The sequence below is a fragment of the Carassius gibelio genome, chromosome B7, assembly GCF_023724105.1.
Source record: "Carassius gibelio isolate Cgi1373 ecotype wild population from Czech Republic chromosome B7, carGib1.2-hapl.c, whole genome shotgun sequence".
NCBI lineage: Eukaryota > Metazoa > Chordata > Actinopteri > Cypriniformes > Cyprinidae > Carassius > Carassius gibelio.
In genome coordinates, this window is record NC_068402.1 from 2651347 (window position 1) to 2667816 (window position 16470).

At 35.9% G+C, this 16470-nt stretch overlaps 1 protein-coding gene across 1 annotated transcript; it reads right to left on the minus strand.

The window, feature by feature from the left end:
• Positions 1 to 327: 327 nt before the first annotated feature.
• LOC127962285 (uncharacterized) lies at positions 328 to 15343 on the minus strand. Its single transcript, XM_052561841.1, has 9 exons — positions 15272 to 15343; positions 5696 to 5731; positions 5152 to 5410; positions 3907 to 4052; positions 1937 to 2216; positions 1711 to 1850; positions 878 to 969; positions 713 to 809; positions 328 to 567 (listed from the first exon to the last, which is right to left on the minus strand). Exons 1-9 carry the CDS (start codon positions 15312 to 15314, stop codon positions 542 to 544), a joined length of 1119 nt encoding a protein of 372 aa, XP_052417801.1. The 5' UTR covers positions 15315 to 15343; the 3' UTR covers positions 328 to 541.
• Positions 15344 to 16470: the final 1127 nt, after the last annotated feature.

Here is a 16470-nt window from a genome sequence, read left to right on the forward strand (position 1 = left end):
CTGCTTTGAGAACAGTAACCTGAGTTTGGAGAAATGTGTCATTGGTTAAGAAAAACTGTAATATTGAGAACTGCATTTAATTTCAGAACGTCACAGGAAAATAAATTATAGTAAAGTAAACTGAAAAAGTCAACTGCAGTAAATAATGTAGTTCTTTCTAAAAATCATCTACACAGGTATGTTAATGATGTTAATGAATAATAATAATAATAATTATAATAATAATACTTAAAATAAAAATGATCTTCACTAAAATAAAATATTATAAAATTATAAAAACATATAAAAGTATATAAATTATGCATGAATAACAATACCAATACACTGTCGAGTACTTGCACTTTATAAAATAAAAATGACTTTAAAGCAACTTTACATAATTAATTTTGCATGTTTCAAAATTCAGTTTCAGGAACTAGTAGTTAAAATATTCACACAGAACTTTATTGTGGCCAGCATTGAGGACTAGAGAATATTCCAGGAGGTAAATGAAAAACATCGAAGCAAAGTTTGGGTTTCCCCATCATCATCATCATCATCATCATCTCTTTCTTAGAGCGCATTGAGCTGTAAATAAAACAATGCATTACATCATAAAACATCATTGTCTATTTTATTTGTAATATAAGCAGAATTATTACTAGAATTTCAATTTTACTTGAAAAATCAACATTCCTTTCAGGTTTTCCAGTGTTTTTATAAGCAAACTCACCTGGTGAAGGTTCCTTCCGTATCACTTCCTTTTCAGGCGGTTGAGACCATTCCAGCGTCATGTCAGAAAACCCTCGTTCCACCAGAGCAGACTGAAGCTGAAATCACCAGATCTCTTAAAACTGCTATCAGTGCACTTAGATTTCTGTATGTTTTCCTTTCTCACCTGTGACAGGAGCTGGACTCTCGTTTCAGTTTCAGACAGACTCGAACTGGACTTCAGTTTCATCTTCAGAAAGGTCTTCTTCAGCACTGGACCTGAAAGAGTACATGAACATCCATGGACAAAAAAACAAACAAACAAAAAAAAAAAACCTTCCTAATTGCAAATAATGAAACCATAAAATGCATTGTGACTAAAATATCTACAGAAATATAATGCAAATGCATCTCTTCAAATTAAATGGACACAATGGGAGGTTGTCTAATGTTTAAGGTGTAAGGTGTAATGTGTATATATATATATATATATATATATATATATATATATATATATATATATATATATGTATATATATATATATATATATATATATATATATATATATATATATATATATATATATATATCAGTAAGTCTCGATTGATCTGTCAGCACATATGTTAATATATTTAAACTATACTTATTGTGCAATACATGTATTTTAAATATATTACTTTTTAATAGGGTATTGAGATATATATTTTGTCAATATAGCACACCCCTAATATATTTAACATTTGTTTAGAAAGAAATATACAAAAAATAAATAAATATGAGAAGTGCCATTTTTTTCAACTTGAGAACCTGCCCCTCAAAATATCTGTGCATGTCCCCGATGTGGATGAACATGGTTTAGTGTCAAAAATAAATGCATTTTATTTGGTGAATTACTGACTGTTGAGAGCATGCAACTCTTGAAATGTAATTTTTTTAAATAAAAAATTGCATTAAAAAAATAAAATAAATGAAGCCATTAAAAGTTTTCAAAAACACTAAATATCCTAGTTTGATCACACCTTCTCCATAGACCTCCACCTCACACAGAGTAAGAAACCTTGAATCTCCAGGAATGAACAGATTCACGTATCGACCCTCCATATCATTACAGGTGTAGGTGGAGGAAACACCAGCTGGAATGCTAGAGATCACAGCACATCTAAAGAGAAAACCTCATTTAGACTTCTAGACTTTCTTTATAGGGATTATTTTATGGATATTAAAGCTACTGAAAGAGGGTCTCACATGGGATTGTTGTTGCCGTTGTTCTCCAAAGAATTCCCGATGCGAATCTCCGTTCCATTTATTCGTTCTGGACAGCAGTCAAGTCTGTTTGTGATGACAACTCTACTTACTCTGTAAATATAACGCAGATCTACCCTCCACCATGGGTTAGTCTGAGCAGTGGTTGAGGAACACGATGATGATGGCTGGACGAAACCTGGATTGAAATCAATAGCTTGTTGAGCAAACCAGGTGCTAATGGTTGATGACTGTGTGACGGTTCTTCCTGTCGCCAAATTACCTGGAAGATGTCATAGTGTCAAGAAATAGTTTTAGTCAGCATATTTTATACTCTTTGAACATGTTTGAGGAGCTTTTCATCAATCTAGGATTGAATTTATGTAAGATCTGTTTGAACTAGTCAAGGATTCACAATGACCTTTTCAAGGAATATTTTTTTCCCCTGAGCAGTTATTTCAGGCATCCACGACCAAGTGGTGTCTACCTGAAATTGCAAAGACTGCTCGCTATTCCAGCCTTTAAAGGGGTCATATGATACTATTTTCAGATCTTATTATTTTGTGTATTGGGTGTAATTGTAGAAGAGATTAGTATGCTTTAATGTTCAGATGTTTCATGTTTGTTTGTTTTTTTCAGTATTGTAGCTCCTCTATGCCCGGTCTTCCTAAAACATGTTGATTTCTACAAAGACCCTGCTATGAAAAGCTCTGGGTGCTCTGATTGGTCAGCTGCATTGTGATTGGTCAAACATCTCAAGTTTGTGTCAGAAATACCATAACCACAAGCTTCAGCTTCCAAAGCTATTAAAAGAACATTTAATAATGTTGTCAGTTTTACCATCACTTCGAGCCTGAGTCAGATTCTGCAGAATTCCGATTACCAAGCCGATCGATTGGAACCAACTGTGAGATTCGAACATATCAGAGTGCTAAGCTGCTCATGACGCTGGCAGTGTGAAAACACAACAGGCACTTTCTTCAGCACTGCTTTAGAATCCAGTGTGAAACCAGCCTGTCTGAAAATCTGTGCTGACCAGCTGGCCCCCATCTTTTCACAGATCTTCAACAGATCCCTGGAGTTGTGTGAAGTGCCTTCCTGCTTCAAACGCTCCACCATAATCCCCATTCCAAAGAAACCCAAGATAACAGGACTTAATGACTACAGACCTGTGGCTCTAATGTCTGTCGTCATGAAATCATTTGAAAAACTGGTTCTGGCTTATCTGAAGGACATCACTGGACCCTTACTGGACCCCCTGCAGTTTGCTTACCGAGCAAACAGGTCCGTGGATGATGCAATCAACATGGGATTGCACTTCATCCTGCAACATCTGGACAAAACAGGGACTTATGTGAGGATCCTATTTGTGGACTTTAGTTCGGCTTTCAACACCATCATCCCAACAACCCTCCAGACCAAACTGACCCAGCTCTCTGTTCCTAGCTCTATATGTCAGTGGATAGAAAATCAGACATCAGAAGACTACAGAGAACTGTTCGGTCTGCCGAAAGGATTATTGGTGCTCCCCTGCCCACCCTTCAAGAACTGTATACATCCAGAGTGAGGAAAAGGGCTCAGAAAATCACCCCATCTTTTAACTTTTGCCATCTGGCCGGCGCCTCAGAGCGGCAAATACCAGAACAGTCAGGCACAAGAACAGTTTCTTCGCCCAGGCAATATACCTCATGAACAGTTAAATGTTCCCCACTTGTGCAAATTGCAATATCCTTATATTTATATGTTAACCCTCTTTTTATTTAGAAGACGGGCCTTATTCTGCCAAATTGTGCATTTTGCTTTCTGCCATTCATAATTATATGTGAGCACCGTCTGAGTATAAAATAAGTCTTTGAATCTCACTAGAGTGAACTATATCAAAAAGTGCTGTAATGAAATGAGAACAACAATAAAAAAGCCTAATGAAACCCTTGAAAGAGTTTAGACTAGGTTGTTAAGTAGCTCTGAATTACCTGGAAAAATCACATAGACTCCCACTTCACAGAGAGTCAGAATCTGTGAAGCTCCAGGAATATCCACAATAACGTAACGTCCCTCCATCCCAGAACACGAGTAGCTGTAGGTAGCTCCTGCTGGAATAGTAGGAATTGCAGCACATCTGGAGAAAAATGAAAGAGTGAGTAGCTCCTGTGTTTGTTGCTTATTATTAGTATGATGCCTCTATTGCCGCTTAATGTACAATTATTTGTACAATTATGCACATTTTTATTTTTCATAATTACACATAGAAAACAAAGTTGTGTTGTCTGTATCCATCTTTCCTGTGAGACACTTCAGAGGGAAATGGTGTTGTTGAATTTTGTAATGTTACAAATGGTCTTGTGACCATAGCCTTAGCACTTGACCTATATTCCAGATGGCACATGTACATCTGTAAGATGTCAGTTTTAATTACATTTTAAATCACTTAAAGGCATCTCATAAACCTCTGTTTGACATCTGATAGGAAATGTCCTATATTGCAGACAAAGCAAACGTTCAAAAGAAAACGTATTGCAGATATGAAAGCAAATGGCAAATAGATGTCTCTGTGAAGTACATGTGTTATCAACAATATGTTTTCCTCAGTGTTTGATCTGTACATTATTATATTTCAATGTAATACAACGCAGGGAATGTGGTAACATGGGTATAATAGGTGGAGGTATGTCATTCTGTGATCACACATTCTGTGAAGTCCAGACTCGTCCTCTGAATGCTGCCATTTAAAAAAAGAAATTGTTAAACAATAATTTATCCGAGTTTAGAGTCTGTACCAAATATGTGATCAATGTAATAGCATGAATGTATTTTTATTGGGTTGTCCTCATGCACTGGATGAAACACAATAAGCATACAGCACGACCGATGAACAAATTACTCTTATGATCCATTTAGTCCGATTCAGGAAGAAATGACACTTATGAGAGTGATAGGTTTGAATCAATATCTGACTCACTTAACAGCAAGTTTAAAGTATTATTTTTATTGAAGTATGTAAAGAATAAAAAAAAAGGAATTTTTTATATAAAAAAGGTATTATTTTTTCTTAAAAATTTGATTTTGAATTCCTTTAGGCAGTTCCAGTAAACTTGCTGATTTCTGTAGATATTTGATTTTGTTTTATTACACTATTTTAATGTTTTGTATATAGATAGTGAATATATGAAAAAAATAAAAAATAAAGAAAAAAATATACGAATGTCAAAGAGACTCACATTGAATTGTTTGAAACATCTGAAGAATCGTTTCCAATCCGAATCTCTGCCCCGTTAATCCTGCTGCTACAGCAGTCCAGTCTGTTAGTGATGGTCACTCTGTTAACGCTGTACGTCTTCATCAGGTCCAGCTTCCACCACGGGTCACTCTGTTGAGCTGTATGAGTGCAGGTGGAGCTCAACCCATCCAGAGCGTTTGAGGGATACCAGTTGAAAGCTAACGTCGACTGAACAGGTGTGCCCCAAGTTGCTATGTTCACTGGAATATGTTTAATGGAAAAAGCTTACTTCTTAAAAGAAAGAATCTTTAGCATCAAATCAGCATTATAATTTCCAAAGGATACATGCCAGTTTAAGTTAAAATAAATATGCATTTCAGGAATACAATTTTCAAACTGCCATCAATCATACTTAATAAAATAAATAATAAACTGCAATTTGTCTTTCTGTGCTATTTAAGTTAATGAGATTTATGTAATATTTACATTGTAAGCAGCACAAACTGACTGACAAAAGATGTAATAGCATTTGATTGACATCTCACCTTCACGTCCTGCCTTCGTTTGAACTGAGAAAAAACCTTGAAATGAGAAACACAGTATTTAGAAATTATATATATATATATATATATATATATATATATATATATATATATATATATATATATATATATATATATATATATATATATATGGCTGGTAAGCTATTAAATTTTGTATCTAATTAATTGCATGATGTGGTGATACATTAATTAATCGCATATCAAATTTGGAGAAATTACTCTGAAAAGATAAAGTCATTGTTGTGCAAAGCACCAAACAAAGAGTGTGTTTTAGGGTTTTGATTCATGTTCTTTTTTCATGTCTTTTATTTTGTATTTTTGTTTGCAGGAGCTTAGAGAGCAGATGACTCCTTTTGCTTTTGGATCACCCTCGTGGTACAGTAGGTAGACATCCAAAAAGCCCCCTTTACTGCCGCACACACCGTACACACATAATAAACCGTCCTCATGATTAAACTCAAGTTCTCTCATAAAAATCAACAAAATGCACATGATGCAAAAAAGGGATTCATTAACTGACAACTTAAGTGATTTTAAGTGAGCCTTGTTTACTTGATTTTAAAGTAGGGAAATAGCATATGGCCTAAAAAAAATCAGATTTATGATTTAAACTGATTTTTAAATCAATATTCAAATGACAAAGAAATTTTACAAAACAAGTTTTAATATAGTTTTTAACAATCATTTAGCAGTCAAATTTATAACTGCGACGAGATGATTAAAAAAAACAAAAAAAAAAAAACAGTAATGTTATTACCAATGCTGGAAAGACTTTTATTTTTATTTATTTAATTAATTAATTAATACTATCCACTCGGCATTAATACCTGTTCAAATTAAAAATGCAGCTCCACAGTGAGTCAGTGTCATGGACATTAATGTTTTTTATTTTTTCTTAAATAACTAATTTGTTAATAGAACAGTCACTGTCTGTGTCTACACCGGACGCAAGAGTTGTCATCCGTGCCCCACTCCACTAAAAGTGTGTCTAAACTTGATAACATCACACAACAGTGTCAGTACATTTCATCATAAACAGATACAGCATCAGTTCACTGATGGGGATCGTGTTTAGTGTATCCATCACTAGGTTCTGTTGTCTTTTGTTCGATCACGCCACTTGTGTGCGGTGTAGACCTGGCGTGCATTTTTTAATGGGTTAAGTTACAGCCCTGCTTGTTTTTAATGTTTTTTATTAAATATCTGTATTGACTGCATGGTCATATCATCTTATTATTTACTGCCATGCGACCTACATAAGTAAAGCTTTGCGAGGCGAGCAACGAGCATTGCTAGGTTGATTTTTGGTGGATATGCTATGCTTATGCTGCCGTGGTCATCTTCATTTCGTCGGGTGAAACATCTCACTCACTCGGCAGCAGAGTCTGTGAGTCGAAACAACTTCCCCTCTGCGCAATAATCCCTCCGATCCACGCGTTTCTTCAAAACCAGATAGTCTACTGATAATGTAGTAGCACTGTAAGATTACATTTGTTTGAATGCATTATTGCGAAAGCGATTTCGTGTGAATATGCTTTATCTGTTTAAATCATGCTTTAACACGAAAATAATCAGTAAAATAAACAGACAAACTCTTATAGCCTGTAACATCCCGCTCGACTATTACAGTAATTGTAACCTTCTGATCAAGCTATATAGCTAAATATGTTTAACATGAATTCTTGCTGAATATGCAGTTATATTATGGGCTGTTGGCATGAATTACTCGTGATGGAGCACGCTTGGAACGGAGCCAGCACTGTGAATTTCATCTTGCAGCCGACATGAAAACGTTTGTTTATTAATAAATAATTAAAATGTCAAAAAACAATGTGCTATGTTGCAAAATTTATGCATGTGCTTTTGAGCGGGGAATATATTAAGATTTGATTATGTAAATTTAATATAAATCTCTGATTAGTTGAATATAACAAATGTACAACTAGAACTAGAAAAATCTTACTTGGGGGCAGACCCTTTTTTAGTCTAGTGTCAAGTTTCATAAGACACTGTCCATATGAAAGAGCAAGAGATTCACACCTTTATCTCGACCCCCACAAGCCATACATAACTACCCCCCAAAACACCCAACCCCCTCCAGCTGAACTGAACTCAGTCTGTGTTTTGGCTCTGAGGAACGGTGTGTTATCGAGTTGAAACATGCCTGTACTCAGCAGCACTACTCTTTGGATTCATTATTTTCTTGCAGCCCATATTATAATTTTCACAAGACCATAATGATAATGACAAATTATCAATTGATAATGTATCATTATTTTATGAAAATCATTGTTATTTGTGAAAGTAGATTTTTGCGGAAGGCTTTAAGACCAAGCAATTTAAGACCAGTGATCCTCTGTTCCCGCCTCAGAGCACGCGGGACTCACGCTCAGTGATGCAGCTTCACTGTCTGCGGTTAGACTTGAATCAGCAGTGTTGTAGTCGAGACCGGCTCATTCGAGTCCGAGTCCAGATCGAGTCCAGAGATGGTCGAGTCCGAGTCAAGACCGAGTTCAGAAAGGGTCGAGTCCGAGTCAAGACCGAGACCAGAGAGATTGGGTCTGAGACAAGACCTAAAGAAATCTTCAAGAGTATGTAAAATGTATGATGGAAACAATAAAGGGTAAAAGGGCCACATAGTATGTGGTGTAAAGGTAATTTTATTAGAATTATGAATTGTTACTTGTCAATATTAAGTGCTCATTTTCACATAACATCGTTGTACCACTATACACATCCATATAACCTTTCTAGTACACATAACATTACTGTACGACTCTATATTGTAATTCCACGTAACACTTCTAGTACAAGTAACATTACTGTACCACTATACCTGTAAATGTTCAACTGTAACAGCTTTTACATAACTTTTAACCCTGAAGCTTAACTAATGACTGCTAATATCCTGAAAATGTCTTGGATTATGTGCACTTTAGATGTTGTGAAGATTAAAGATGGGCATAATTACTTTTCAAAAAATTAAGTGAGGAGACCATCCTGCTACACAACCGAGCACGATGTGGTCTCATGATCAATCCACCCAGACTAAAAACTCTCTCTATTGGTGCAGAGGAAGCGGGGACTGACAAAAGTTACCATTTCATCACTTTCTGTAACAGCAACGGATAATCTAATGCTAATTTCACTGGATGGTGGGTTTTAATGCATGGTAAAATACACACTAGTCGAAGTTTTTTTTAGTTACGGAGGGCATACACATAAGAGCCGACTGACTGTCCAGGAAAATTTCATGCAAAAGTGTGTATGTGCCAGGGGAAGAAAGCTGGATGAAATGCCATATAAGTTCAATGCCTTCTGTCAGACATTTTTTTTGGGGGAGATGTTTAGTGTTGAGACAGTCAGTCTGTGTCTGTATTCATTATATAATTTAATTAAACAATATTTGTTTTTTTCTGTGACCATTTTGTCCTACTTTGTAAAAATAACACAGTTGAGAGAAATAATGTAGCAATGTGGCTTTCTGGAAAGCGGGATCACTACAGGCGGATGGCAGGAGGGTAACTTAGGCCGGTGACACACTGGCTGCGTGGCGTCTCTGCTGCGTGCTAGAAGCGTGGTGGCTGCTTCGCGTTTTCTGTGTCTTTACACACCAGAAGCGTGTCTGATGCAGCGCTAGCGCGCTGCTTCTGCTATAGGTGACATAGAGAGAGGCCGCCGAAAAACCAGGCTCTTGCAAAATAGAGTATGTTTGACAGGTGCAATATTTGAAAATCGATCATTATTTATTTATTTTTTTTTAATTACATTTATATCTGAATTTATGCCAACCTATAGACTTTCAAATATCAAAATGTCATGAATTAATATGTATTTGTGTACATAATGACACGAGTGACATATAAACATATTTTCCTAGTTTATTTTGCCTGGAAACGCTTCCAACACGCGCGTGTTCGCGTGAAAATAGGCGTCGGTTCTATTTCTAGCATGCACGGGTTTTACGCGCGTCTCACGCAGGCAGTCTGCAAGCTCTAACCTGTTAACATGGGAGCCGAATTAAAAACAGACACGCCACGCAACTGAGACGCTTGCGCCCTGCATCCAGTGTGTCGCTGGCCTAACGTCTCACGTCACAAGAAAATCACCAGTCATTGGATGTATCTATCATACATCAATTTAAAGAAACATTAACATACAGTAATAATCATGCCATATTTTGATTGGGACTCGAGTGGACTCGGGCATAAGTCCGATTCCTAATATGTTCGAGTCCGAGTCAATACCGAGTCAAAATGCACACGAGTCCATGACAAGACCGAGACCATTAAAATACGGTCTCGAGACCGAGTCCAAGACCGAGTCCGAGTCTCGAGTACTCAACACTGTGAATCAGATTGAGGTGAATACAACTTATTGACCATGAGCCCAACATTTAGCAAGGCAGGAAAATATTCATTCTAACAGAAGGAAGACATATTTCATTGAGCTAATGCTGTTAAATAGAGAGAGAGGGAGATAGGGTTATTCTTAAACTTGGAGCTCATTATATTGAAGTACAAATCCAAACACCAGAAACGTTATGCATTTTACGAATAATGAAATGTTATGAAAAGTATGCATTTTATTTATTCACATGCTGTATGGTTGAAATAATAATTTAGTTCACAACTTTAAGTTCCACTGTTTTAAAAAAATGCTTTATTGGCTAACGTTTTATTAACCTTCAATTGTTATGCTCTTAAATCCAATGCCATTTGTAATTTCACAGTATTTTCACCCATGATGTCATACAATGATCGGTCTGTGCAGCACCACTTCAAATCCAACGCGACTATGGCCAGTGGTTCAATGCACAAAATGGTTCACCCAATTAGTTAAAAACGTGGATAAAGAAATGAAATGCTGCTGTTCTGATTTGTATTTTGGTTGGCAAAATTTAGCAAAACAGACAACATTGTGTCTAAAATAACACAATATTAACTTCTTATTGAACTATTGTATACGATGAGTATCACATTTGCACTTGTGTGATATTGCACTTAGCCTACAACTCATGTGATATTTCTTAGCTATGTGATGTAAATATGAGACAAAATTTCAAACAGGGCATTTTGCCCCATATCTTGAATTTTAGGGATATTCTCTAGGCTCCATCACGCAGTAAGTTTTTGCCCTGCCTCATATTAGTCATTAATCGACTTTATGAAATGGCAGATGATCCACATAAGTCTTGGGCGGGGCAAGTGCGTTAATTGCGTTAATAATTTTAACGCGTTATTTTTCTTCATAATTAATTAATCCAATTAACACGTTTAATTACAAGCCCTAATATATATATATATATATATATATATATATATATATATATATATATATATATATATATATATATATATATATATGTGTGTGTGTGTGTGTGTGTGTGTGTGTGTGTGTGTGCATGGACTAGGTGGTAAAAAATAAGATAAACATAAAATATTATGTTCTCTCGCAAAACCAATTTAGTTTGGACAAACACTTACAGCTTGTAGTGTTTCATGCAGCTCCCCACCTTTACAATGGATCGGTTCAAGCTAATTGGCTCTGATAAACACTTGTTGGCTGGCAAATAAGACCTTCCTGCTGAACTATTTTTTATCCTCTCATAAGTTGGATTTTATGTTTATCACTGAATCTTGGACTCAGGTAGTAGATTTGAGTCCTTTTTTCCATACTGGTTCCAAATGATTGCTCGTTTTTTTTACTCTCCACGGCAAAATGGTAGAGGGGGCGGCAGTTTAAAATAAATATTTTTTCTCTTGCTGTCAGAAAATTTATGCAAAAATGTTCTCTAGTTTTCAAGCTCAGCTATTAAGTTTTGAGTGGAATGGTCCTGATTCTGTTAGTTGTGTTGTATCTCCCTCCACATCTGGTTAAAGATTTTATTATTGAACTTACGAAGTTAATGGTGTATATTACTACATATTATGGCCGTTTTATCTTAGTTGGTGATCTTAATATTAATGTTTGTTGCCCATTCACCTGTCTTTCTAAGGAGTTTTTAAGTCTTATTGAATATTTTAATATTACACAGTGGATAAATGAGCCCACCCATCAACAAGGGAACACTTTGGACCTAGTGCTCACTTGTAGGCTTTCTGTCTCTGAGCTTTAGCTTTCTGATGCAGTGATCTCCAACCACAAACCTATTTTATTTTCTTTGTCACTGCCAAATCTACCTTCTCCGTGTGATGTTGTTAAGCTGTCTCTGTCTTATACCTCTCGGTTTCACCTGGATTTTAACGTGCTTTTTAAAGAAACTGAGCTCAAAATTGTCCTTGGACGCTTCACTTTCTGATCTGAATGTCGACCAACATCTTGAGATGCTAAATAATGTATGCATGGACATTTTAAATAGAACTCCTCCTCTTAAAGTTCTTAAACTAACACCTAAATCTGAAAGGTGGCTAACTCCCATAATTCATTCTTTAAGACAGGCGTGCAGGAAAACGGAGCGAAAATGGAAAAAGGATAGACTTCAGTCTTTACACAAGGTGTATAAGTCTGCTCTTTGGTCCTACCAGACTGCTGCTAAGTCTACAAAGGCAGCATATTTCTCTAGTCTGATTTAAAAAAATCAAAATAAGCCTAAAGTTTTGTTTTCGGTAAATCCATCTGTCAATTGTTTACTAAATTCCTTAAATGAACTGTGTGAAAGATTATTGTGCTTCTTTTCTGAAAAGATTGTAAATTTAAGATATCAGGTGGTAACCACTTACTTGACTCAAATTTAGTAAACAATTGACAGTTGGATTTAAAAGAGCATTTACAGAAAACAAAACTTTAGGCTTATTATCATGTTTCCAAGTCATCATCTTCATGAGAGTCCTTTGATCCCATTTCTTTGCAATTTCTCACTGAAATTATTAATTCCCTCAAAACTTCTTTCTGTCCTCAGTACGTAATTCACCCCCAGTATTTTAAATTGTTAATGGAGTCAGTTGGCACTATCTTTTCCCTGTTTAACGAATCGTTATCAATTGGTTCGGTTCCTGCATGCCGAAATTGGCCTCTTTTACTCCTGTGCTCAAGAAGCCTTCCTTAGACCTGTCTGTTTTGTACTGTCAAATTTCTGTGGTCCCTTTTATCTCTAAGGCACTGGAAAAGATAGTGTTGTGTCAACTACAATTTTTTCTAAGTACTAACCAGATCTCAAAATTCTTTAAGAGTGGCTCTAAGCCTTTCCATAGCACTAAGTCAGCTCTGCTGAGAGTGTTAGATGACATACTAGCTGCTACTGATACAGGTGACGATTTTAATCCTTTTATAACTGACTGCTGCCTTTGACACTATAGATCATCAGTTGCTAATGTCTAGATTAGAATCTTTTGTTGGGCTAAAAGGCTCAGTCTTGAATTGGTTTAATTCCTATTTAAAAGGTTGATACTTTTCAGTCAAAATTGGCAATTTACCTCTTCTGCTGCCCATCTCAATTTTGGACTTCCTCAGGGATCTATTTTAGCACCTCTACTTTTCTCCCTCTACATACTTCCCTTAGGTTCGATTCTGAGAAGGCATGGTGTGTCCTTCCATTTTTATGCCGATGATACACAGATGTATCTGCCTATTAAAAGAAACAATCCTTCAGCTATCGATTCCCTATTTACATGTCTCGATGAGGTAAAGCATTGGCTAGCCATTAACTTTTTAACCTTAAATGACTCAAAGATTGAGGTCATTGTGTTTGGTCCATCTGACAATTTTAAATCTAACCACTAAACTTTGTATAACATCAAGTGCAGCGTTAGTTCAGTCAGGCCATGGAGGCATAGGCTGAGACCAGCTGACGCGGTCAGCTGTCATTGCTCCAATCACTACCACTTTCCTATTAGACACGGACATATATACGTGGCACCACTGCTCGGTAAGCATGCTCAAACGGCTTGCAACCCTCCTTCCCCTTATGAGCATGAGCATATTACTGTGCACCTTCTGGTTGTCGTCTTCTGTTTGGACCTCACTGAGAGACACTCATCTTCATAATCAGGCTACAGGATAGACATCTCACTTCCACATCTACATGATTATCACTGTTTGCTTTTAAAAAAAAACTTATAAAGAGTCTTAATTGTCATGTATTTCCAAGCTGGTGGTTCTGGGGGGTTAATGTTTAATCTCTTCAATGTTCAATTATTTTGGGATGTTTTCTTAGACAGTCAGCTCACTCTTGAGAAACAAGTCTCCTCGGTTGTTGCCTCTAGCTTTTTTCAGCTCTGCTTAGTCTCTAAAATTAAGCATTGCCTGCCTGAAAAACCTCTTGAGACAGCTGTTTATGCATTCACCACATCTCAATTGGACTATTGCAAATCTTTTTATTATGGCATCTCAAAGTCCCAAGTAGCTTGTTTACAATTGATCCAAAAGGCAGCAGCCAAATTTCTTTAAAAAAAAGGCAGCAAATATGTTTTAGCCACCCCCTTTCTGTGAGCTCTTCATTGGTTTCCTGCACTCTAGGATAAATGTAAAAATTATTTTATTTGTCTATAAATGTTTGCACATATCTTGTTCCGCGTTACCTATCAGAATTGCTGCATCCTTACAACCCTTCCAGAGATTTAAGCTCTAGTAATCAAAACCTACTTATGGTTCCCTCTACAAGGCTGAAATGCAGAGGAGGTAGAGCTTTCTTGGTGATGGGCCCTAGATTGTGAAAGAGTCTACCAGCACCCCTTAGAGCAGCTTCATCTTTATCATTTTTTAAATCTCTCTTGAAAACTCTCTTGTTTGAAAACGTCATTATTTAACAATTCATCTCCTCTGCGCCAACCTTGTGCCAATTTGGAGAGTATCTACTGAACCTAAACATTATCTGCTGTTCTGTGTTTTCATTCAGATCAATGTGTAAACGATGTGGCACACGTCTTTGTTCAAAGGACACTCCCCAAAATGCCGCTAAGGTGGAGGAGGAGAGTTATGAAGGGGAAATTAGGGAGGAGATCAATTGTTGAATATTTGTTGTTATTTTTATTTTTTTTATTTTTATTTTTTTTGCGTACAAAAAGTATTCACGTAGCTGTGTAAAATGTCACATGGATTATTTAACTGATCTCTTTGCTACGTTTCTGGATGTACTCTGGATGTTTCCCTGGAAATCAAACCCATGATCTAGCAGTTGTTAGCACCATGCACTACTATTTGAGCTACATGAAAGTACAGTAAAGTATAGCCCAGGTGGAGGATGTCTAATGCCAGACAGCAATGATTTGTTAATTTGTTTTATCATCACCAACGACATAAAGATGCATGTGACCTTGTGTTCCTATGTGACTCAAACTCATGTTTCACATTAAATAGGAATATTACTTTTAATATAATAGCCGGTTTTTATATGTAATTTGAAGCAATTAATATAAGAATTGTGTTATATTTTATTGCTTAGTGGTGTCCTGTGGGATTTTTTCACTTATCAAAACTGTGCCATGGGTAAAAACAGGTTGGGAAAAACTGGTTAATCAAGAACAACTCATTTAGTTTTGTGTCTGAAAAAATAAAGCTAGATACATATTGTATAGATCATATAATCAATATATTAAACAGATTGTATGATTGACTTACCCAGTAAAAGTGACAGACTCTGGTACGAAAGCATCATCTTCATTTCAAACACGTCTCTATTCTTTCTGCTTTCTTTTGAGGGGGTTTGAATGTAAATTGCTCCTGGGAGAGATGTTCTACTTTACATAAAAATCACATGATCCTGTTTCTCCTCCCCATTTCCTTCCTGATGGGAGCCGAAAAAACAACACCTGGCATGTTTTTTTAATTCATTTTTCTTTCTAATCTTACAGACTTATCAAGATTAACAGACATTTAGCATTTTGTTATATTAACGACAACCTGAAAACACACAAATAGTGTGCAACATGATATCTGTTTCTAGATAACACTAGGCTATCATTAAAAAAAAAAAAAAACTGTGAGAGTGGATGTAAAATAAATGTAAATGTTCACAAATTGCTTACTCAAAAAAAAAAAAAAAAAAAAAAAAAAAAAAAAAAAACGAGGAAGTGCACTAGGCTTGCATCTATACTGGCATGGAAACTAACAGGCCGTCATTATGTGTTTTATTTTATTTATTTTATAGGTTTCACCTACAACAGTCTGCTAATCAATAATCACCTAAACAAATACACATATTTAATTTCCTTATTTCTATAAATGTCTGCTTATAGTATTTTTCTTTTCCCTGATGAACTTGGCTGTGCAGTTTATTTGACTAGGCCAACAATTATTTTGCCTATGTAAATGAGGTTTTTCTTGGAAAAAGACTGAGTAAATGACTGTTGCTTGTGATGGAACAAGAGCCAGTGAAATGAATATTGCATTTGTTATACACTTGTAATTTGATCCACTAAAGCAGTAGATTTATTAGCACAAATTAGCTTGTTCAGTAACCGGAGTGTTCTCTTACATTGCTGTCTCAAGAGAGGCCATTTCCAATGTTAACATCTGACTTGCAACTGAGTTCAAACTAAATTATTTTAAGAGGAAATAGCAGGAACGTTGTGCAATGGATTAGAGTAGGGTGGAGTGGAGAAATATGCCAGTAATCTCCTGTAATAAACAAGAAGTCAAATTAAACTGAAAAAAAAAAAAAATCATCCTTTAAAAGCAAGTTTCACATAATTTTAAAAATGAAAAAGTTCTTAATGATATATTATTGACATTGATGTTGGTCATAGTATTGGAGCCTTACAGTGTTTAATTGTTTAAAATCTTGACAGCCTGTCTGGATCAAGTAGTCATGCTGGGAT